A 22,949-nucleotide genomic window follows, 5' to 3' on the forward strand; every position below is an offset into this window, starting at 1 on the left:
AGGGATAAAGCAGGAGGAACATGAATCCCTTCGGGAATTTGTAAAACGATACCACCGAGCCGTGCTTGATCTGGGAGCTTTCAATCACCCGCAGGCATTGAGGGGATTAAAAGAGGGCGTGAGGATAGGCCGACTGTGGTACAACTTGAGAAGCCCCCTAGTGCAGAATTATTCGGCCGGGTACGAGCAGGCGAGGAGAGATATAGAAATGGAAGAGGAGAAATCGGCAAGGATAAAAAGTGAACAGCTGGAGGAGCTGAGGCGAAAAGAAAGGAGAACCCCGAACGGGAGCGGGTCGGGAAAGCGAGCAGGGGAATCCTCAATAATGGGCGGAATATCAGCTCGATCCCGCCCTTACCCCATAGCTCAGAGACCACAACAGTTCCAACACAGCCGAGCTCAGCCTCCATGCCCCCCACTCCCGGAGAGGCAACGAGAATTCCGGCATTTGGCTGCTCACCCTTATCACAACACTCCCAGGGCACTACATGCTGTCAACTCCAGAGCTGGACGACCCAGTCAGCTACCTTCAATGCCAGCTCGAGATGATACCCAGGATAGCCGAGCAGTCCAAATGATTGACCAGAGCACGACGTATAGACAATACACCCCATTAAAAGTCTCTATGGAGGAATTATGTGAGAGGATCCAAGGGCGAGACCTGCTATACCCTCCTGCCCCCGTAACAAAACCTGCTCACAGACGTGATAAAAGTAGATTTTGCAAATTCCATAATACTCATGGTCATACAATAAACCAGTGTCGTGACTTGAAAACTCAGGTGGAGGATTTGGTGAGGAACCGATACTTGGATGAATATGTAGATAGAGTTTCACCCATCATCGAATCAGAGTATACGCGGGATGAGGGAGTTGAGAGAAGCCTAGAGCGTTAACAGCCCACTATCCGTGTGATAGCAGGAGGGCCAACCTTGGCTGGAGACTCGAATAGGGCACGGAAGAATTATGAGAGGTATGCCATGACCAGCAAAGAGGTGCTTTTCAATTTGCCAGCAGCCAAGAGGGCGAAAATTAGGCAAGTTCCCATTATGTGGACAAAGGACGACAAAGAGGGTGTTTTCTACCCTCATGAGGATGCACTAGTGATTAAGGCAATGGTGGCCGGTACAGAATTGCAGCAAATACTGGTAGACACGGGTAGCTCAGTTGATATACTGTTCAAGTCGGCCCTAGATGATATGGGAATTTCATACTTAAAACTGGAGCAGACAAATACATCCCTGAAGGGATTTGGGGAGGATGGTTAACCCCTATGGGGATCATCGAACTTCCAATTACGGTGGGACCAAAGCCGTTTGAGAGAACAATAATGCTGGACTTTGTTGTGGTAGAAGAAAGAAGCCCTTACCAAATGATACTGGGACGACATTTCATGAGGGTAAGCCAGTGCGTTGTATCCACACATTACCTGGCACTGAAGTACAGAGTAAACGGAGTTGTTGGCGTAGTAAAAGGCAACCAGAGAATGGCGATGAGCTGTTATGCTACAGCAGCCAAGGAGACACTACAAGTTACCTCTCTAGATAACCGAGGAGATTCTAAAAAGGGTCGCCAGGAACCTGTTGAGAAGCTGGAGGAGATTGTTGTAAGCAAGAGTAACCCGAGCAGAGTGGTTAAAGTCGGGTCAGAATTGGGCGAGCAATAAAAGGCGAGCTGGTGAAATGCCTATAGTCCCATGCAGATATATTTGCCTAGTCTCATGAGGACATGCCAGGTATTGATCGCGGGATAGCTTGCCACAAGCTGGCAATTAAGAAAGGGGCAAGGCCGGTGAGGCAGAAAATGAGGTACTTTAACCAAGAAAGGTACGAGGCCATAAATGCCGAAGTGAAGAAGCTGTTGAAAGCGGGATTTATAAGGGAAGTTAAATACCCGGAGTGGATTTCCAACGTAGTGTTGGTGAAGAAGGCCAACGGGAAATGGAGAATGTGTGTGGATTTCACAGACCTTAATAAGGCATGCCCGAAGGACAGTTTTCCCTTACCAAAAATAGATCAATTGGTGGATTCAACAGCGGGGCATAGTCTGCTCAGTTTCATGGATGCCTTTTCAGGATACAACCAAATACCCATGAACGAGCAGGACGAGTAGAGTACCACCTTTATAACTAACATGGGTTTGTTTTGTTACAGGGTGATGTCTTTTGGCCTGAAAAATACAAGAGCTACCTATCAAAGGTTAGTGAACAAGGTCTTCAAACCATTAATCGGTCACACTATAGAGGTATATGTGGACGATATGATCACAAAGTCTAAAGAACTGAAGGATCATGTGAAGCACTTGGAAGAGACCTTCGAATTGCTGAGGAGGTATGAAATGAAGCTAAACCCGGAGAAATGTGCATTTGGGGTCAGCTCGGACAAATTTTTGGGATTCATGGTGAGCCACCGAAGGATCGAGGCCAACCCGGAGAAAATACGGGCGATAACAGAAATGAGGTCCCCACGAACAGTTAAGGAGGTGCAGAGCCTCACAGGGAAATTGGCAGCATTAAACCGATTCATCTCGCGGGCCACAGATAAATGTCACCCTTTCTTCCAAACCATAAAGAAAGGGAGAAAGATGAAATGGACACCAGAATATGAGGAGGCGTTTGGGCAGTTGAAGGAATATCTAGCTCGCGCCCCGCTATTATCACCTCCGAGAGAAGGTGACCAGCTGTTTTTGTACTTGGCAATCTCAAAATGGGCTACCAGCTCGGTATTAGTCAGAGAAGACGAAGGGAAGCAACACCCAGTATACTACACTAGCAAGGCCCTGGTAGACGCAGAAACCAGATATCCACTGATGGAGAAATGGGCACTAACTCTAATAACGGCAGCACGCAAGCTCAGACCATATTTTCAGGCCCACCCGATAGTTGTAATGACTGACCAACCCCTTCGACAAACGCTCCAAAAACCAGATGCATCTGGTCGGTTAGTAAAGTGGTCCGTGGAGCTGAGCGAGTTCGACATATCCTATAAACCCCGAGGTGCAATCAAGGCCCAAGCCCTGGCTGATTTTATGGTTGACCGTGTTGAACTAGGGGCAGAAGTTCAGGAGGAGCAACCAGTGGAACAGGAGAATCCAAAGGGGGTGTGGCTGGTAATAGTGGATGGGTCACGTAGTGAACATGGATGCGGAGCACGAGTTGTAATACGGAGCCCAGAAGGGGTCGAGGTATCCTATGCAGTAAAATTCGAGTTCCAGCTTACGAATAACCAAGCTGAATATGAGGCTTTCATTACTGGGCTCGGGTTTGCACACGCACTACGAGCAGAGAAAATAGAAATCCGAGCAGATTCTCAGCTAGTCTGTAATCAGCTCTGCGACCAATTCTAAGTAAGGGAAGAGAAGTTGGGGCTTTATTTGAAAAAGGTGAGGCAAAAGGTTGAGCTCTTCCAAGAGGTAGAAATAAAGCAGATATCCCGGAATGAAAATTACCGAGCAGATATATTGGCCAGAATGGCCACAATTGCAGACCCAAAATTACCCAAGTCAGTTCCACTGGAAGTGAGAACCTCGCCAAGCATAGGGGAAAAAGCAGAAGTAATGCGGGTGAGCACCGAAGAATCCTGGATGGACCCTACTCTCTCATATATCCGAGAAGGCATCTTAGCGGAGGACAGGAAGCAAGCAAGGAAGTTGAAATGTAGGGCGGCAAGGTATACGCTACCGCTGAGGATTCACCTTACCCCTTTTAAGATGTTTGGATGACGAGGAAGCAAATTATGTGCTGAGAGAAATTCATGAAGGAATTTGTGGCAACCATTCGGGGGCGAGAACTTTGGCTTTCAAGGCACTCCGGCAAGAATACTTTTGGCCGACCATACACCAGGATACGAAGGGAATGGCAAGAAATTGTAAGGTTTGCCAGAGCTTTTCAGAGGTTCCTGGTCAGCCCCCAGAAAGGCTAACCACTATGTCATCCCCATGGTCTTTTGCTCAGTGGAGAATTGACCTGATTGGCCCATTACCTAAAGGCCGAGGAGCAGCAACGCATGCAATTGTAGTTATAGATTACTTTACCAAATGGGTAGAAGTGGGAGTCCTCAGTCAAATCACGGAGAGAAAAACAACAGATTTTATTTGGAAGAACATCATCTGCAGATACGGGATCCCCTATACCATCATTACAGACAATGGGAGGCAGTTTGACAACAACAACTTCAGAGAATTTTGCCAAAACTTGGGGGTGGACCTGAAATTCTGCACCCCAGCACACCCCCAAGCAAACGGACAAGTGGAAGCAGCAAACAAAGTAATAAAGAAACTCCTGAAAACCAGGCTGGGAGAGAAGAAGGGAGCTTGGGTCGACGAGCTACCAGGAGTGTTATGGGCTTACCGGACAACCCACAAAACTGCCACGGGGGAAACCCCGTTTGCTTTACCTTTTGGTCATGAGGCGGTAATCCCAGCAGAAATTGGAGTGGGGACACATCGAACAGAATACTTCAACGAGGAGCAAAACGACGAGCAGATCTACTTGAACCTGGACCTGTTGGAGGAGAAAATGGAAGGGGCCTCACAGAGAGTGACCCAATGTCAGCAAAGAATCATGTGTTATTACAACAAGAATGTACGCGTGAGGCAGTTCCGAGCAGAAGATTGGGTGTTTAGGAAGTTGAACTAAAACACTAGGGATCCTAACCATGGCGCTCTTGGCCCGAAATGGGAAGTCCCTTACAGGGTAATACGAGCGACTGGACCAGGAGCTTACAAGCTGGCTTACCCAGATGGACGAGATGTGAAGAGGTCATGGAACGCCGAACACTTGAAGAAGTACTTCCAGTAAGCAAAGTGCTTTGCCAAGTATTTATTTCGATAAGTTATTTCTGTTGAATGCATGATGACTTGTGACATATGCATATATTCCATATTTCTGTAACTCATGCAAGTTTCAATAAAGATGAATTCAGTATGAAATTCCCCTGCTAGCAGAATCTATTAAGTTTTAATAAGGCAAGCAAGTGTCTATTCCTGCTCGGTCCCCTAAAGACCAGCAGGCATTTTCACGAAATCTTATTAAGGCAAGCAAGTGCCTATTCCTGCTCGGTCGCCTAAGGACCAGCAGACATTTTCACGAAATCTTATTAAGGCAAGCAAGTGCCTATTCCTACTCAGTCGCCTAAGGACCAGCAGGTATTTTTACGAAATTTTAATAAGGCAAGCAAGTGCCTATTCCTGCTCGGTCGCCTAAGGACCAGCAGGCATTTTTACGAAATTTTCACTAAGGCAAGCAAGTGTCTGCTCCTGCTCGGTCAACAAAGACCAGCAGGAAATTTTACAAAATTCTACTAAGGCAGACAAGTGCCTAATCCTGCTCGGTCAACGAAAGACTAGCAGGCAATGCTACAAAATTCTACTTTGGCAAACAAGTGCCTATTCCCGCTCGGTCAACGAAAGACTAGCAGGTAATTCTACGAAATTTTTATTAAGGCAAGCAAGTGCCTATTCCTGGTCGGTCGCCTAAAGGACCAGCAGGCAAATCTACAAATTTGGTTATGGCAAACAAATGCATATTCCTACTCAGTCGATTAAAGGACTAGCAGGCGAAGCCAACTAAAAGCGTTAAGGCAATTTGCAGAAACGAGCTATAAGCAAAACCACAACAGAAGAGCCAATAGAAAGCATCTAAAATTTATGCTCAAAATGTTTACAAAACAGATGAAAATTTAGAGTTTATACAAAAATAGACCTAAAAATTAGGAGGGTCGACGGCTTCAGCAGTTGAAGGATCAGCAATCTCGGGAGGTGGAAGATCAGCAACACCGGGAGGAGGAGGCATGGACCCTTGACCCACCTCAAGAGCACGACCCCCAGCTTCCCCCTCCTGCACCCCATCTAAAGGAGCCTCCATCTGATCCTGGTCACCCTGCTCCTTATCTCTCTGGTTGGCCTCAGCCATATATCTCTGCACTCCAGCCTCCAGCTTGCTCATGTCCAGCTCGGGATATTCTTCTTTAAGCACAGACATGATGCACTTATAGCAGAAAGCAACCCCAGAGTCGTACTCTGCATCCAGCTGATCATCCACATCAACAGATTTGCCTTTCGCCTCAGCCAACTGCTCACTCAAAGATTTGATTTCTCCCTCAAGGGCGGTCCTCAAAGTATCTCTTTCACTTTGAGTAGCCTGAAGATCAGACTTCAGGTCACCTAACTCACCCTCAAGTTTGGAGGTGGTGGACTCAGCAACCGCAACTTTCTCCTCCAGGTCCGTGATATGCTTGTTCAACTTAGCCAGCTTCTCCTTCGAGCGATCAGCAGATTCAGCTTTTTTCTTCAAATCCTGATTGTCAGCTTGAAGCCTCCTCTCATGGCGCGTGGACCTGTTATTGTAGCACGAAACCAGGGTGGCCAGCTTGAAGGAGACTCTTTGAACGGATCCAGCCAACTCGGAGAGGTTCATACTGTCGATGTCCTTCACCATCTTGGGCCCCACTGATTTGCCGTAATCCCTCTGGTACGGGCTCAGGTAGTCACCTTGATCCCGAGATAGAAGAGGAGAAGACCGGTCCCCAGACTGGATGCTGACCTCAGGACTTTTATCACTCACCTTCTCCCCACCATTTTTCCGAGGAGGAGGAGGGGGCAGAGCAGGAACAAAAGCCTTGGGTTGGCCAACATTGACTTTCTTCAAAGGAGGAGGAGGGTTGCTGGAGCTGCTTGGAGCCCGACCACACTTTCTAGTCATAGCGCTGAGGATCTTATTATCTATTTCAGCAGCTATGTCCACTAAACCCGAACCGACCAGGTTTGTTGGTGACAAGAGGTCTTGGCAAGTAAACGCGTTCACCAGAGCAATTTCCACCTGGAGCAAAGGTCGGTCTTCAAGTTCCTTAATCAAACCCCACAATTCTGAAAGAGAAAACAAAGTTAAAGAACCCAATAAGTCACAATTTGAGAAAGAATATAGGCAAAAAATGAACGACCTGGGGTGACAAAATGTGTTGGAAAGTAAATATCACCACCAAGCGAACGAGCTGCCGGACACCAACTTCCTCCAGCAAAAAAGAATTTATTCTTCCAATTTTTATACAAGGAGGGGAAGCTGGTGATTGGCTTCCTCTTCGCAGAGCTCGACATGAAGTAATACCAGCCTGTTTCCTTCGGGCTACTCCTCAACTGGTATAAATGCTTTACTTCAACAAGGGAGAGCTCCTTTGAACCACACCTCTCCCATAACACGTACATAGCCGAGAGAACCCTCCACCCATTTGGATGAAGCTGACCTGAGGCCAGGTGCATACCACCCAATATCTTGGCAAAGTAACGCTGAAGGGGCAGCCGAGCTCCTAATTTGAAACTCTCCAGGTGCATCGTTACATACCCCCTTGGAGGCCGACTAGGAACGTCGCATTTCCCAAGAACTACAAGGAGAACCTCCTCAAGAATGTTGTAAAAATTCCTAAGCTTGAACAGATTGGTTGAGGTGGTGGCACAAGCTATGTAGTCAATAGGGTAAGAATCTGCCTCCACCCTATGGCCAAAGTTTCTCTTCTTAGGGGGTCGGCTCAGCTCGAAACTGCTTCCCTCACCATCACCCACTTCCTCAGGGACCCCAACCCCACCAGAACTATGGTTCTCACCAGAGCCCGACGTAAGTCCACCTCTATTTCCTATAAGCTCTAATTCAGGGGAGGGTGAAGTAGTCAAGGGATGTGGGTACTCAAGGGTATCCCTACCATGGGAGGGACCTACACTACTGGAGGGACGTAAAAAATCAGTGGGTATTGACAAGTTAAGGTTTGAATCCTCTGTTTCTTCGTCACTCTCATCTGCAATTAACTTCCTTCTCCGATTTGACATATCGAAATTTCAAAAGAAAACCAAAGCAAACCCGAGTACACGAATACAAAAAGGGGGAATACAGAACCCAATCAACAACAACCAAAGAAGAGGTTAAAGGCTATACCTGGAATAGACTGGCACTGATAGCGCTGCCATGACAGAGAAAACACCCAGCAAATGGATACTCCGGACGCGGGAGGTGTGAGCAAAGTTCAAAGAAGGAGTTGGCTAACGGCGGAGAAACGAATAACAAAACGATGATGATTTCAATCTAGGGATTTGAAACGAAAAGGAGGAAATAGAAGCGTTTAAGTGATGAGGATGCCAGCTCACTCACCGTATATCGAGGATGGATAACTCGTCGTTTCAAATTTCAAATTCAAAGAGTCGGGAAGTGCCACGTCACTAATCGTTATAAGAGGCCAGACGAGACGCAAGCTCAGATATGCAATGGATATGCTTATAAAGGCCCACGCTCAGATAAAAATCTCCCCATACGAAAAATGGAACCTCAGGTCCATCCCAGTAAACAGAAGACCAGATGACTAGGTCCCAGGATCAGTAAGATTCGATTATCAGTTTCTACTCTCAACTCATTTCACTCGCAAGACCAAAAACTAGGGGACTAGTGTTAGGTAAATAAGAACACCAGCTCGGCCATGCCATCATCCCCACCCCGGGGTAGATCACCTTAGCTGAATGGTACGAGCAGAACACTGATAATAAGCCTTCTACAAACATGGGCCAACCAGAGACGAATACCAGCCAGAGGAATATACAAACCAGAGACATATACCGAGCCAATACCCATCCCCCAAAGAGCGGGAACACGATCTCACAGAATCATGATAGTTGTGTTTTTCCCAGAACCGTTGAGGGAGACGCGATATCCCACGTTTGCCCACAATGTAGCAGTTAGAGTCCCATGAGGGGCTGCCCCTACCCGAAAAAGGGGGATGAAGGGTGAACGGAAACGTGGGACAGCGGCTATAAAAGAGGAAGAAATCGATGAAGAAAAGGATGAAAAAACTGAGAGAGAAGGGAATACTCTGCCAAATTGAAACTAGACTGTTTTTCTGCATAAATTGAGAGTGAATCGTAAGCCATTCCGAAATCTAAATTGAACTGTTTTCCCATAAACACCTTGTGCTAACTTAGGCATCGGAGGGTTTACGCCGGTAAAACCACCGGCGTCTCTGATCCATTTCTTTGTGAACGCAGGATTAGCAAGATAAAAAGGGATAATTTCAATCTAGTGACGTAAGCGATCGTTAAGGCGAGGAGATAGCGATATCGTTCCATCAAACATATAAACGTTGGTGAAAAATCGGGTCGGATAAAGGGCGAACAGATTTCAGCATCAACATTTACCCTCAAAGGAATTTTGTTTTAAACAATATGGGTTTCTTCAATAATGAATCAGATAATGGTGATTCACAATGCTTGTGCTGCAACTACCAAGTGTGTATTCAAAACTATCTGTATTTTAATTGTTACACTTACGCTCAAACGGAATTTCGTTTTAAAGAAAATGGATTTCTTCAATAATGAATCAAATAATGGTGATCCAGATATCTTGCTTTTGCAAAAACCACAAAACGAAAAAGTGCATTCAAAAGAAGAAATCCAAATTTTGAATAATCATCCTTTAGCAGTTGTCATTATTTAATATCAACAACTGGAACCATTTCGGAATTGATAATAAAAACTAGTCATAATCAATCAATGAGCTGGCTTGGCAAATAAACTGATGAGTCTTTATTAAGGAGAGGACTGGATCAACTCAGTTGACCCAATTTTTCTGTCATTAAATAAAAGACAGTACTAGAGGTGGAATGCCAAGTTCCAATTTCGTCCACCCCCCCCCCCCCCCCCCCCCCGGCCCTCCTTTTAGGTTGTTTATGAAGTTAGCATATGTGACAATGCCTAACTGCCTTAGTGTGAGGCAGCAGCACACAATGAAAATGAAATCCTCTCAAAAATTTAAGTTACTTGCATTGATAGATGGGGACATGGAGTTGTGTTATTCAGTATCTAACGCTATATATTGAGAACATATGTAGTTGAAACCAACAAATAAACATAAGAACTGGACAGCATGATTGTACACGAAATAAGAGAGAAGACCACATCGATAGTAGAATTAGTCAATTAGATAATGATGATTAACACTGGAGATCTTATATATTGGAAGTAAACAAGACCTTTAGAACATTGTTAACCTTCCTAGAGGAGGTTGGGCAATCAATGATCACCTTTCTGCTTGATGATTATTTAAAAGGGACAGCTTCAATAGCTTTTTGTGCACTTGTAATTTGTAAACCAATTGCTTATAGATTGGAATGTACAGGAAACCCCTTTGATTTAAGTAAACTGGCTGCTTTCTTAACGAGCCTCTAACACTGATAAGGTGATTTCATTGGTCGAAGCTGAGTACTGCCTGCTTGATGAGGACTCTGATTCAGGTAGATTTCTTCCTGTGAAAAATCCAGGCTGCTGAGGTTGAGGCAGTGACCTTTCGCCACTCAACATCAGAACCACAGATGACATGTTTGGCCTGTCTTCTGGTCGTTGTTGTACACATAAAAGACCAACCTGAATGCATCGTAATGCTTCAGAGAAAGAGCAAGAGTTATCTAGTGATTGATCTATTAGTTCCAAAGGTCTTTCTTCTATCCACAGTCGCCAAGCCTAAAACAGATTGAAAAAGAAAAGATGCCATAATTAAACATCTCACTCTTTGTAGAGATTCTATAATTATATGATTAGTTTTGGCCTAATTCTTTGTTACTCAGTTTAAAGACTTACATGTCCAAGAAGGTTGTGATCATGATCAGCATGGTTAAATCCTCTGTTTTTCTTTCCACAAATTATCTCTAATACCAAAACACCAAAGCTAAAGACATCGGATTTTACTGAAAATAGTCCATCTATTGCATACTCAGGAGACATGTAGCCACTGAAAAAGTTGGTGCAAAACAATTGGTGAGTTCACTGATTATATAAAGAAAATAAAAACAAGCTCACTTACTATGTTCCAACAACTCTTTTAGTGTTAGCCTCAGTTTGATCTACCCCAAATGATCTAGCCAGGCCAAAGTCTGAAATCTTCGGGTTCATCGTATTATCTAATAAAACATTACTGGCTTTAAGATCTCTGTGTATTATCCTCAGCCTAGAGTCTTGATGAAGATAAAGAAGCCCTCTAGCAATTCCAGCAATAATGTGGCTTCGTTTGCTCCAATCCAATAATTTGCTTCTGGTTGTATCTGAAAATTCATCATCCTAGGTGAGATCAGCCCTTTGCTTAAGTTCTGAAAAAGAGAATATGAAAATAATTACTGTAAGACAAGAATGACTCGAATTTATGGAATATCAAACCAAAAATGAAGTAGTCCAGGCTTTTGTTGGGCAGGTATTCATAAATTAACATCCGTTCATCTCTTTGAGTGCAACAACCAAGAAGCTTCACAAGATTTCGGTGCTGAAGTTTAGCAATCAAAAGGACTTCATTTTTGAACTCCTCCATTCCTTGTCCAGAGCCTTTTGAAAGCCTTTTAACTGCAATTTCTTGCCCCTCTATCAACATTCCCTACGAATCATTGGTCACAGAAGTAAGCTTCGTTTTACATGAAAATGGTATAGACTAATCACATAATATAATGTTACCTTGTAAACTGGTCCAAAACCACCCTCTCCTAACTTGTTTTTCTCTGAGAAATTATCCGTGGCATTAGCTATGATCTTCAAATCAAATATTGGTAGTTCCATTTCTTCTTTTTCGTTGCCTTTGACAATGTAATTCAATTTATGGCTGTCATCAGTCTTCCATGAAATTGTAGGAATCTTCAAAACTAATGAAGAACGCTCATTGCTATGCATAAATGTTTAATTTGGTGCAAAAGTTTCCTCTATCTGATACTTAATGAAATCAAAATGGTGTTTCATGATCATGATTCATGAGCTTATTTACCTTTTTCTTTCTTTTTTTTTCCTTTTCGATGAATCCTCACCTAAGTAAGGTGATTTTATTGAAATAAAATAAAAATGTAGCAGCAAAACATAGAAAAGAGGTAATCACACCTCAAACTAGCCACACAAAAGTTACAAGATGTAGCTGAACTGATGCCACATTATTACAGTAATTTACCTTGATTACTGTGTTTTTTCCGCCTGTACATGAGCCCTCCTATGAAAATAACTGCTGTAGCCAATGATATGGATGTTATTATGATCATCACTTGCTTTTTATTCTTGGATTGTCTTCTTCTCTCAACATTATCTGAAAAGTTGTAATAGAGTTTCAAAAATATATATATTCTTGAGTAGAAACACAATAGATTCAACAGAATTAGCAAGTTTGGAGCAAATAATGTCATTAACAATATACATCAGAAATTCTAAATTTACGCAGCATCTGCAAAGAAATTACCCTAGATTTAATAGATTGCTGTTAGTAAAAAGAGCAGAAGGAAAAGAAGGGGATACCTAGTTCTGATGCAGCCATCCGTATAAAAAGGTCTTGACCACTCTCAGGAAGTTCTTTGATGTCAATCAGGTCATGGAACCAAAGCAAGCACCCACTTCCTCGTCCTCTGACATCCGCATTGGCATATGCTGTGCAAGAACAATTCTTAGAACACAACTCCTTGCATTCCCAAAGAGTGATGTTCTTATCAACCCAAGAGAAACGTGTATCAGGCAATTTCACTGCTTTGTGCTCCAGAAAGCCATCTCCATGTTTGCAATCCAATGGAGTCCTGCGAACACACCCACCAGACTTATATTGCATATCCCATTCTCGTTGAGAATTGGGTACAAACCCTTGCAAGCATTCACATTCAGGAGAGTTAGAATTGATGTTACAACTAGCATATGCCCCACATAGTGCATAACTGTCACACTGATCAAGCGTCACTCCAGAAAACCGAGAGAACAATGTCCAAGTCTTCGTTCTTTCCATCCACGTGTAACGCTGCACAGTACCTGCCGGGTTTATCACCATCCTGGAAGGCACTGAACTATTACTGAGATTATACGTATAAAATGCCTCTTTCTCATTTGACACATATTCAAATGTATATACTGGATTTGGTTGGAGCTGAGGAACCCCCGTCCAATGAAGACCGTTCCACAAGCCTGCTCTAAATGTTATTATAGAATTCTTTCTAAGAACTAGTTGCGGAATACCACGAGGATCTAACCCATATGTGAAATCACCACGAGCAGGGTCGTCTGTGCTCTTCCAGGACGATAAAAACCTGTTCAGACCAGTACCCAAGTTTATTCCTAATTTCATACCTGGTAACAAGGTATCACATGGATAATCAAAGCTCTGCCACAAGATATTATCTGGGTTATTATCTTTTCCATCTTTCACAACAAGATTTCCTGATTCCATAAGCGCTGCAACAGGTTTCTGTGCACTAATTGAAGAATTGGATGACCAAACAGTGTCATTTGTGCTATTCAGAAGGACAAGAATTCCATTCCTTTCGCCATTAATTCTTAGAACTCCTGAGCGATCAGAAAGTGGAGCATCTCTATTGGCAACCCAGGTAACAGTCCCCTCTGCTATCTTCTTGTACCATATTCCCAGGTACCGAATGTTTGAATTCCCTGGACTGAAAAACCCTAATTCAAAGCTTGCTTTAGCAGAAACTAATGTCTCACCATCTTTGATGGACTGGCCAAGACTGATGGTATCTAGTGTTCTGGCAGCACTGATAATATAAAACAGAAAGCTGTAGATAATTAACAAATTGAAGCCTTCCATCTTGCTCATGCTTATACTAATAGCTTGTTTCATACAATTTGTTGCCAATGTTAGAATGAAAGGCATTAGTACAGATACCATACACCTTGATGGACAGTTGGCTGAAATTCTTAATAGGTAAGCACTTTTCACACCCAAAATGTTGAAAAGTCATGAGCAATATGCCTCCCAAATGAATTGGACGTAACCTGTCAATTGTTGTCAATTAACCTTGTTTCTGAGGGCAGAGGCAAAATATCGTGCTTTATGGACGTCTGATTCAAGATAGCCAGCTACCCTTTCATTTTCCTTCAATTTACTCAAGTAGCTTTCAAGGGGCCCAGATAATTTACTCAACAGCTTCAAGACTTTTGGATCTAACACATCCTTTTTATACTGGCAAGAACGATTTAGGGAAAATGGGGTGTTCATGTGGAGTACGATTCTGTCAGCCATGAGGTCCGTGACTACTATTACAGAAATCTTGGCACATAAGGCAAATCTACAGACCTTTTCTTTTCTTTTTTTTTGGGGAAATTAATCTACAGACCCTAATTTTTTGTTATACTAACCCCATGATTTATGGAATAACAACACCCACCCAATATATGAAATAAAATAACATAGAAACCAAGAGTTGTTGGTGACCAAACATTCAGCAAACCCGAGAATCTAAGCAAGCCACAACGATTCCAAAAATGAATTTCGTTGCTGATAATAAAAACTAATCATAATAAGTCAGTGAGCTGGCTTCCCAAATAACCTCTTGATTCTTCACAAAGTACACAACTTTGCTGCACGTAGGAACCTCACTCAGTTGACCACCATTTTCTGTTAAAATCAAAGGCAATACTGGAGGTGGAATGTTTAAAAATTCCATTACTTTTTATCTTTCTTTCAGGGGTTATGAAGTTAAAATATGTCACAATGCCTAAGCGGGGCCATTAGCCCCACACTGGAAATGAAATGAGCTTTCAAAAATTTCAGTTATCTACCTTATCAAATGGGACTGCATTTTTTCAAAATCAAAACTTATAAAAATAATTGCAAAAAATTAAGAACTTTGCTCAAACAAACAAATAGAATTAAAGAATTGCATTGCAGAGTGTGAAAAAAAGGGGTGATAAAGAAAACAACATCCATGATAGATATGATGATTAATTCTGGAGATCACAAACATTTTCACGAAATAAGATTCTAAAAATAAGACATTTATTGCAGTTAGTCAAGATACTGACAATACTATTTGAATACCTTTAACCTTCCTGCAGGAGGCCAATCAATAGTCATTGACCTAGTCTGGTGCATAATTTAAAGGGATACTGATTACCGACAACACCTTTAAACACCTGCAATTTGTAAACCATTACTTGTAGACCAGCTCCAGCATTATCTACTGCTTGCGATTTACAGGAAAACCTTTGATCGATGTAAACTGGTGTTTTCTTATCGACCCTCTATTAATGAGATGGTGATCTCATTGGTTGAGAGTAAGCTTCGCTTACTTGATGAGGACCCTGATTCGGGTGGGTTCCTCTCTGTGAAAAATCCAGGCTGCTTCGGTTGAGGCAGTGACCTTTCACCACTCAACATTAGAACCACAGATGACATGTTTGGCCGGTCTTCAGGCCGTTGTTGAACACATAACAGACCAACCTGAATGCATCGTAATACTTCTGATAAAGAATAAGAGCCACCTAGTGATTTATTGATTAGTTCTACCGGTCTCTCTTCTATCCACAGCCGCCAGGCCTGAAAAAGATTGAAAAAAATGCCATAATTAAACAGTCATTGCAGGGCTTCTCGAAGCTTCTCAGTCAATAGCCTTACATGTCCAAGAAGATTGTGGTGGTGATCTGCATGGTAAAATCCTCTATTTCTCTTACCACACACTATCTCTAGTACCAAAACACCAAAGCTGAAAACATCAGATTTCACTGAGAATAGCCCATCTATTGCATACTCAGGAGGCATATAACCGCTGAAAGAGTTACAATGCAAAAGAATTGGTAAGTTCACGGGTTATAAAAAGAGAATAATGAACAAATGCAAGCTCACTTACTATGTACCAACAACTCTATTAGTGTTTGCCTCAGTCTGGTCTATCCCAAATGCCCTAGCCATGCCAAAGTCTGAAATCTTAGGGTTCATCTCATTATCTAACAAAACATTACTGGCTTTTAGATCTCTGTGTATAATCCTCAGCCTAGAGTCTTGATGAAGATAAAGAAGACCACGAGCAATTCCTCCAATGATTTGGCATCGTTTGCTCCAATCCAGAAATTTGCTTCTTGTAACATCTGAAACATTAACATCTAACTTAGTTTCGATCAACTAAGGATAAGTTCTCAAAAGAGAAGAAAAAAATGACCAGAAAAAATGTTCAGTGTAGAGAAAACCAAAAATAAAGTCGTTCAGGCTTTTGTTGGGCAGGTATTCATAAATTAACATCCTTTCATCTCTTTGAGTGCAACAACCGATAAGCTTCACAAGATTTCGGTGCTGAAGTTTAGCAATCAAAAGGACTTCATTTTCGAACTCCTCCATTCCTTGTCCGGAACTTTTTGAAAGTCTTTTAACCGCAATTTCTTGCCCCTCTATAAGCACTCCCTAGAAATCACCGGTTACAGATGTAAGCTTCTTGTTACATTAAAATGGTACGGTCAAACTGCATAATGTTATTTTACCTTGTAAACTGGTCCAAAACCACCCTCCCCCAACTTGTTTTTGTCTGAGAAGTTTTCAGTAGCATTAGCTATGGCCATCCAATCAAATATTGGTAATTCCATTTCTTCTTCTCGGTTGCCTCTGTCATTGTAATCCAATTTACTGCTACCATCAGTCTTCCCTGGAAAGGTAGGAAATTGACTCCCTTAAAAACAATTGATTTTCTTCAAAATTAAAGATTAACATTAAAGAATTATTGTGCATAAGTGTTTAATTTCGTGCAACAGTTTCCATCTCTGATACTTTATGAAATCAACAAAGTATTTCATGAGCTGACTAACCTTGCTTTCGGTGTCGCCTTTTCCACAAATACACGAACCCTCCTAATAAAATTACTCCGGTGACTAACAATACAGATGTGATTACGATCGCCACTTTCTTTTTCTTCTTGGGTTTTTTTCTCTCAATATCATCTGGAAAATTGCAATGGAACTATATTCTTGAGTTCACGTACAATAAATTCAACTAAAGTCTCAAGGATGGACTTAATAATGTCATTGATAAGATACATCAGAAATTCCAAATTTATGCAGTAACTGCAACGAAATTACCACGGACAAAAAAGAGTGTACTTTGAAATAAAATAAGCTTGTCACTAAAATTAATAGAATAATGTTACTATAACGGAAAGAAGGGAAAGAAAGGATACCTAGTTCTGAAGCAGCCATCCTTACAAAAAGGTCTTGCCCACTCTCTGAAAGTTCTTTCATGTCAATCAAGTCATGAAACCAGAGTAAGCACCCACTTCCCCCTCCTCTGACATCAGCATTAGCATATGCTGTACAAGAACAATTCTTTGAACACAATTCCTTGCATTCCAAGAGGCTGATCTTGTTATCAACCAGAGAGAAACGAGTATCAGGCAATTTAACTGATTCACGCTTCAGAAAGCCATCTCCATGTTCGCAATCTAACTGAGTCCTTCGAACACACCCATCAGACTTATCTAAAAGATCCCATTCACTTGGTGATTTGGGTACAAACCCTTCCAAGCATTCACATTTAGCTGAGTTAGAATTCATGTTACAAACAGCATATGCACCACATAGTGCGTAATTGTCACACTGATCAAGGATCAATCCGGAGAACGGCACAAATGGTGCCCATTTCTGTGTTTGTTCCATCCATGTCAACCGTTGTGGATCCCCTAATGGATTCATCACCATCATACTAGGTACTGAACTTTTAATGAGGTTAAACCTGTAAAATACCTCATTCTCATTCGACACATACTCAAACGTATATACTGGATTTGGTTGCAGTTGAGGCATCCCCGTCCAGTGAAGACCATTCCACGAACCTGCTCTGTATCTTATTGTAGACCCCTTCCTAAACACAGCTTGAGGAACACCACTGGGATCTATCCCATATACGTAATCGTCTTGTGCAGGGTCATCTGTGCTCTTCCAGGATGATATGAACCTGTTCAGACCAGTAACCAAGTTTACTCCAAGTTTCATACCTGCAAGTAAGATATGGGATGGATAATCAAAGCTCTGCCACAAAAAGTTATCTGGGTCAATATCCTTTCCATCTTTTACAACAAGATTTCCTGATTCCAAAAGCACTGCAACTGGATTCCGGGTTCTCGATGCATTGGATGACCAAACAATGCCATTTGTACTATTCAGAAGGATGAGGGTTCCATTTCCTTGGCTACTGATATTTAAAGCTCCAGAGCGATCAGAAAGTGGAGCATCTCTGTTGGCAACCCATATAACTGTCCCATTTCCTATTTTCTTGTACCATATTCCAAGGTACCGACTCTTTGATTTCCCAGGACTGAAAAATCCTAGTTCAAAGCTTTCATTAGCTGAAACTAATGTCTCACCATCTCGGATGGATTGTCCAAGATTAAGGGTGTCTCGTGCAGTGGCGGTTCTTATGGTATAAAACAGAAAACAGTAGATAATTAACATTTTGGCGCCTTGCATCTGCTTGATTATGCTTTCTACTAACAGTATTTTCTCATATTCCTTTTTCCATAAATAGGATGAAACATGAAAGCATTCAGTAGAGGTAATTATTGACTTTTTTCTTCTGTTAACGCAATAATAATAATAATAATAATAATACAGAAAATCAGGAGGCATAGTTTGCCCAAATGAACCGGGATTCACCTGCCCAATCTGTCCAGTAACCTAATAGTCTAAGTCAATACGGTACCTTAATTTAATATTCCTTTCACTTTCCTTGTTCAGCGTGGACCCAACTCTAAAGACTGATCATCGTCAACATCATCTCCGTCATCACTGTTTGACTTATCATATGATTGTCTTAATCTAGCAAGAAAGATGAGGGAAAATCAGGTGTTACCGACATACGTATATTGACAAAATGTATGTGATATTTTGTTAGCCAAGTCACATTGTTAACCAATTAACTAACCACAGAAAACATAATATCTGTCAGAAAAGAAAAGTATTAACCATAACCAAATAGAAAAACTTGGCGGATAAGGCAAGACTCACTAGCCATAACCATTTGAGGACTGATTCCAATCGAGTGGAGTTGAATCGGCCAAAGTCTGCCCATTGGATTTTGGTGACACAATGTTCATATTTTCACTGAATTCAACTTTGTTTTCCTTTTGATAGCATCCCCAAATTTGCACCTCGGAACGGTGGAGGAAAAAAGAAAAAAATAAATAAATAAATAAAGATTCACCATCGAACAATAACATTTAAAAAAAATTCTCGACAAAATTCTCAGCTATATACATAAAAAAAAATCAATTTTTATGTTCATCAAACCATTAACGAATTGTCAGTAAACATGGGTCATCAAAATATACCATAAAGATAAAATTGATCAAGATCAGATTATCATTCATCGTTTCATCTACCCGAAAACAATCACTAGTTTGTTCAGTTAACAAACCGTCAGGCCATATATCATTTTTGTTTTTAAACGAACAATTGAACATCATTCACTAACCCCATACATTCTACAAAATTGATTATCATTTTGCCAAAATCAAAATCAGTCAATAACCCGCCCAACTTTTTCAAATCACAGGCGGTGTGTGAGGAAGGAGACGTAGCTGCAGTACCCAACCTAACTTTTTCGGGCTTTTTTTTTTTTTGGTTTGATGTGCCAAACGGTGTTTTGGTAAGATATTTTTGTGAATATAAAAACTATATAAGGATAATTATGTTAATTCAATCAATCTAGAAGGTGGGCCAAAAGTCAAAAAGCCATAACACAATTACACTTTAAATGGGCTTACAAATTCGGAGCTGTGCATCATCAAAATATTTTTCAAAAAAACTTTTATTATTTATTTTAAAAGTCACACCAGTATTTAAAATTTCAAAAAATATTTCAATTAAAACTTTTTAAATAAAAAATAATTTTCTCTCTTTAAATTTGGAAAATTATTTTCTCCCTCTTCAATTTATATTTTATTACATTTTATAAGAGAAAGAGAGAGATGCTTTAATTGCTATTGATTTTTCTTGTAAAATAATATTATTTAATTAAAATAATATTAACTTATTTATATTTGAAGAGTCTTTTGGAGAATAACATATTTTTTTACTCTTCTATTTGCCACATAGGTAAACAAATAGATATTTGAAGGGTAAAATTTATAGAGTTTTTTAGAGATGTTCTTAGTACCCCTATATAATTTCTATAAAAGGACAGAACAAATTCAATCAAGAGCTTCTCAAAAAAGAAAAAAATTCAATTAAGAGCTTTCAATTAAGAATAGGTCTATTAGCACCACTATATAATTTCTATTAGCAATTATATAGAAGGACAGAACAAATTCAATTAAACCTCTATTTTTTTTCTTTCCATAACTTTTTCTCTAATGCTTTATACCCATATAATTACAAGAACAACAATTTTCACTTTTTTATTTTTTTCCTCACAAACACTTTTACGTTCTAATTAATGTGATTCTATTAATACATTCTAATTATCCTTTATTGATCTCTTCGTCTACTATCAATTTTCTGTATAACTTAAAATTTTTTTTACCATTTCTTGCATGTCAATGTAAAAAAAAAGTTATAAATTAGCCATTTGAGTCCAATTTTAACTCAAATTAAGTCGTACACACACACATTAAGGCTTCATTCTATGATGCCATGATAAAAATCATGATATTATATTGTAATTAAGGGTCTAACTATGGTGCAACTGTGGTACCATACCACAGCTGTACCTAGCCATTGGATCCAGCTATGGTGAATGTGTGCAGCTGGATCCAATAGCTAGGTGCAGCTGTGGTATAATACCACAATTGCACCATAGCTATGTCTTGTAATTAAACATAACTTATGCAAATAAAACATAAAGACTTGTAAATAGAAGGTAAAACAAATAAATTAGTATAAAACTGATAAATTGATATATTATTGGTAAACAAAATAAAAACTTACGAGTATAACATAAAACTAATAAATCAATACTAAGTAGAAAAAAAAACATAAATTTAAAAATGCAATACTAGACTTAGAAGTAGAAGGTAAAATAAGTAAATTAATATAAAAATGATAAATTGATGTTTTACTAGTCAGCAAAATAGAAATTTACAAATATAACGTAAAACTTACGAATCAATGTTTAGTATAAAATAAAATATAAATTTTGTAGATTACACTCAAAACTTAATAATAAAATGTAAATAAGTAAATTAATATAAGAGTTATTGAAAAAAATTAAAAAAAAGCTTAAAAATGTAAAATAAAAACTCATTATAATATTTGGTACGGTATATATTTACTGATTTTGTATTTAAATTGAATAATGATAGTCTTGGGCTTATATAATAAATGTGATGTTTTATGAAATATAAAAACTATTCTTAAAATCAAATTTTGAAAAACTATTCTTTTAATGTTTTTTAACATAGTTGTAAGATAAAGTGATTTTGCATCCTTCTACATTTTCTCAATAGCAACCCAAATGGACTCTAAGCATAAGTAAAGAGTAAAGTTTAAAACGTTATAAAGTATATATAATAAAGTATAAAGTATATATAAGGCTCAAAATTAGATTTAATTTTATTGATATATCAAATATGTGTCTAGTAATATAAGATATATTTTTGTTTTGTTTGATTATATCCACATTAAGGTAAATAATTTTGCTTAATTAATTTGTGTAATAAACATATACTATTATATGAAATTAAAAAAAAATCATAAATGTCCTATAGAATTTATGGTTGAACCAATTTAATAGTGCTTATTCCAATTGTTTTCAGTATAATTTTTTTATGAGTATTTCTTTGTTTAATTAAAATAAACGAATATGCTATTTTTTACTAAAATTCTATGGAAACCATGTTTATTGTTTTAATAATTAGTAATCTTATATTAATTTATTGGTTTTACCTCTAGTTAATAATCTTATATATAATTTATAAAATTTATGTTTATCACGACATTTATGCCGTGATTTTAATCATGGCATTGTAGAATTTTCTTTTTTGTGTTAAACATATATGATTTGATCATTCAAACTTTTGTCTAAGAAAACCATATTTGCATATTTGGATTTAAGTGGAAGAAATTGAAAAATTAGAAAATGATATTTTGGAATTAAAGTACCTCTTAATAGAAAGGGAGTTTTAAATGGAAATTATAATAGTGCTCATAGTTCCACTCTTCAATTAAATATAAGCTGAATTTGAAAGAATTTATAAAGGCGCAAGATGGTCTAATGACCCTGTTAGACCTTAATTGGGTTTGTCTTTACCTCGGAGCCCTTAAGATGTGTCCATTAAGAAATAAAGAATATGAATGACCTCATGTAAGCATAAATTATTTAAATTTTGAGTATTTTTATTTTTATTTTTTTTAGTCTTCTTGTTTATAAGAAGACCAAGCTTTTTAAATGAGTTGGACTATTGAAATTCCTCTTTAAATCTCTTGAAACCCCTTGTGTATTTATGCTTTTAAGCTTTTTTTACAATTATACTTAAAATAAAATCTTTTTGCACATGTATTTATAAATCTCATCTTGCATCTGTATACTATTTCTTTAACCCCACTTCCACTCTTTAGTGATAGGTTGAAACAAAATTTCGATGTGAAACCTCTAAAAGTTTGAAATTTCAAATTTGATATTTTTCTCTAAGTTAACATGTTAATGCATTGAGTTGCAAATTTGAAACCCGAAATTTCTTTGGCCGAAGGTTGTTAGAAGCCAAACATGTTCCAGATTATTTTGTGGTGGTTCGGATAAAAGTTTATGGGCTTATCACTTTATTGAAAAGGAAGAATGTAAGATTATTAATGGAATTAAAATTAGCATGGGGTTTTTTAAAAAGTTACAGAGGCTTGCCAATAGCACCATTCTTTTGAAATGCTAAGGATGTGAGTTCGGGGCTCATTCTCCTTTCAAATATTTAGATATGGTAATATCTTTCCTCTGAAGAATATATATGTCTCCAGTATCAGTGGAAACAAATTATTGAGCAAACAAATTCTTATCAGATAATACAATTAATAGTGTAAGATTTACTTTATCCTTATTTATTTATTAATTTTTTTACCTTGTTAAAAATCTAATCAACTATTCAATAATTATAATAGATTTAGGGACAGTAAAAAAAAAATTGCCAGAAAAGATATGAATATCTTTCTTTCACATTGTCACGCATCTTTTTGTTTGTTAGAGCTGATGAACAAACAAATGTTAAAAAATAGAACAAA

At 39.2% G+C, this 22,949-nt stretch overlaps 4 protein-coding genes across 8 annotated transcripts; 1 reads left to right on the plus strand and 3 right to left on the minus strand.

The window, feature by feature from the left end:
* Nucleotides 1-1,272: 1,272 nt before the first annotated feature.
* LOC112095713 lies at nt 1,273-3,719 on the plus strand. The gene is made up of 4 exons (XM_024177822.1): nt 1,273-1,605; nt 1,716-1,948; nt 2,153-3,259; nt 3,350-3,719. The coding sequence occupies exons 1-4, from the start codon at nt 1,273-1,275 to the stop codon at nt 3,717-3,719; spliced, it is 2,043 nt and encodes a 680-aa protein (XP_024033590.1).
* Nucleotides 3,720-5,700: 1,981 nt separating this feature from the next.
* On the minus strand, nt 5,701-7,814 carry LOC112095714. The gene is made up of 2 exons (XM_024177823.1): nt 6,974-7,814; nt 5,701-6,863 (listed from the first exon to the last, which is right to left on the minus strand). Exons 1-2 carry the CDS (start codon nt 7,812-7,814, stop codon nt 5,701-5,703), a joined length of 2,004 nt encoding a protein of 667 aa, XP_024033591.1.
* A 2,078-nt stretch (nt 7,815-9,892) lies between these two features.
* Nucleotides 9,893-14,587, minus strand: LOC18054408 (G-type lectin S-receptor-like serine/threonine-protein kinase At4g27290). 2 transcript variants are annotated; one of them, XM_006452009.2, is made up of 7 exons: nt 12,285-14,587; nt 11,947-12,078; nt 11,466-11,584; nt 11,178-11,388; nt 10,828-11,065; nt 10,605-10,755; nt 9,893-10,487 (listed from the first exon to the last, which is right to left on the minus strand). In XM_006452009.2, the coding sequence occupies exons 1-7, from the start codon at nt 13,651-13,653 to the stop codon at nt 10,182-10,184; spliced, it is 2,526 nt and encodes an 841-aa protein (XP_006452072.2). In that variant the 5' UTR covers nt 13,654-14,587; the 3' UTR covers nt 9,893-10,181. The 2 variants fall into 2 exon arrangements, with proteins under 2 accessions (XP_006452072.2, XP_024033348.1); XM_024177580.1 differs by having other exon boundaries at nt 11,466-11,650.
* Nucleotides 14,588-14,677: 90 nt separating this feature from the next.
* LOC18054409 (G-type lectin S-receptor-like serine/threonine-protein kinase At4g27290) lies at nt 14,678-19,356 on the minus strand. Of its 4 annotated transcripts, none has more exons than XM_024177578.1 (9): nt 19,073-19,356; nt 18,750-18,892; nt 16,928-18,560; nt 16,560-16,691; nt 16,239-16,399; nt 15,951-16,161; nt 15,614-15,866; nt 15,382-15,532; nt 14,678-15,303 (listed from the first exon to the last, which is right to left on the minus strand). In XM_024177578.1, the coding sequence occupies exons 3-9, from the start codon at nt 18,369-18,371 to the stop codon at nt 14,998-15,000; spliced, it is 2,658 nt and encodes an 885-aa protein (XP_024033346.1). In that variant the 5' UTR covers nt 18,372-18,560; nt 18,750-18,892; nt 19,073-19,356; the 3' UTR covers nt 14,678-14,997. The 4 variants fall into 4 exon arrangements, with proteins under 4 accessions (XP_024033346.1, XP_024033347.1, XP_006452075.2 ...); XM_024177579.1 differs by having other exon boundaries at nt 16,928-18,254; nt 18,445-18,560; nt 18,750-19,356; XM_006452012.2 differs by having other exon boundaries at nt 15,614-15,851; nt 18,750-19,356.
* Nucleotides 19,357-22,949: the final 3,593 nt, after the last annotated feature.

The sequence above is a fragment of the Citrus clementina genome, unplaced genomic scaffold, assembly GCF_000493195.1.
Source record: "Citrus clementina cultivar Clemenules unplaced genomic scaffold, Citrus_clementina_v1.0 scaffold_1, whole genome shotgun sequence".
Lineage (NCBI taxonomy): Eukaryota > Viridiplantae > Streptophyta > Magnoliopsida > Sapindales > Rutaceae > Citrus > Citrus x clementina.

Bases quoted from the DNA above. Each gene is read 5' to 3' on its own strand.
- LOC112095713 (XM_024177822.1), top strand. From the start codon at position 1,273: ATGGGGATCATCGAACTTCCAATTACGGTGGGACCAAAGCCGTTTGAG. The intron at 1,606-1,715 runs GTAAGCAAGAGT...ATATTTGCCTAG, and splicing joins AGAAGCTGGAGGAGATTGTT to TCTCATGAGGACATGCCAGG. The intron at 1,949-2,152 runs GTGTGTGGATTT...GTTTTGTTACAG, and splicing joins GCCAACGGGAAATGGAGAAT to GGTGATGTCTTTTGGCCTGA.
- LOC112095714 (XM_024177823.1), bottom strand. From the start codon at position 7,814: ATGTCAAATCGGAGAAGGAAGTTAATTGCAGATGAGAGTGACGAAGAA. The intron at 6,864-6,973 runs GTGATATTTACT...TTTCTCTTTCAG, and splicing joins GGCAGCTCGTTCGCTTGGTG to AATTGTGGGGTTTGATTAAG.
- LOC18054408 (XM_024177580.1), bottom strand. From the start codon at position 13,653: ATGGTATCTGTACTAATGCCTTTCATTCTAACATTGGCAACAAATTGT. The intron at 12,079-12,284 runs GTATCCCCTTCT...ACAACTTTTCAG, and splicing joins GATGGCTGCATCAGAACTAG to ATAATGTTGAGAGAAGAAGA. The intron at 11,651-11,946 runs GTAAATTACTGT...GTTCTTCATTAG, and splicing joins GAAAAAACACAGTAATCAAG to TTTTGAAGATTCCTACAATT.
- LOC18054409 (XM_024177578.1), bottom strand. From the start codon at position 18,371: ATGCCTCCTGATTTTCTGTATTATTATTATTATTATTATTATTGCGTT. The intron at 16,400-16,559 runs GTTAGTCAGCTC...CTACCTTTCCAG, and splicing joins AAGGCGACACCGAAAGCAAG to GGAAGACTGATGGTAGCAGT. The intron at 15,533-15,613 runs GTAAGTGAGCTT...TAACTCTTTCAG, and splicing joins AATAGAGTTGTTGGTACATA to CGGTTATATGCCTCCTGAGT.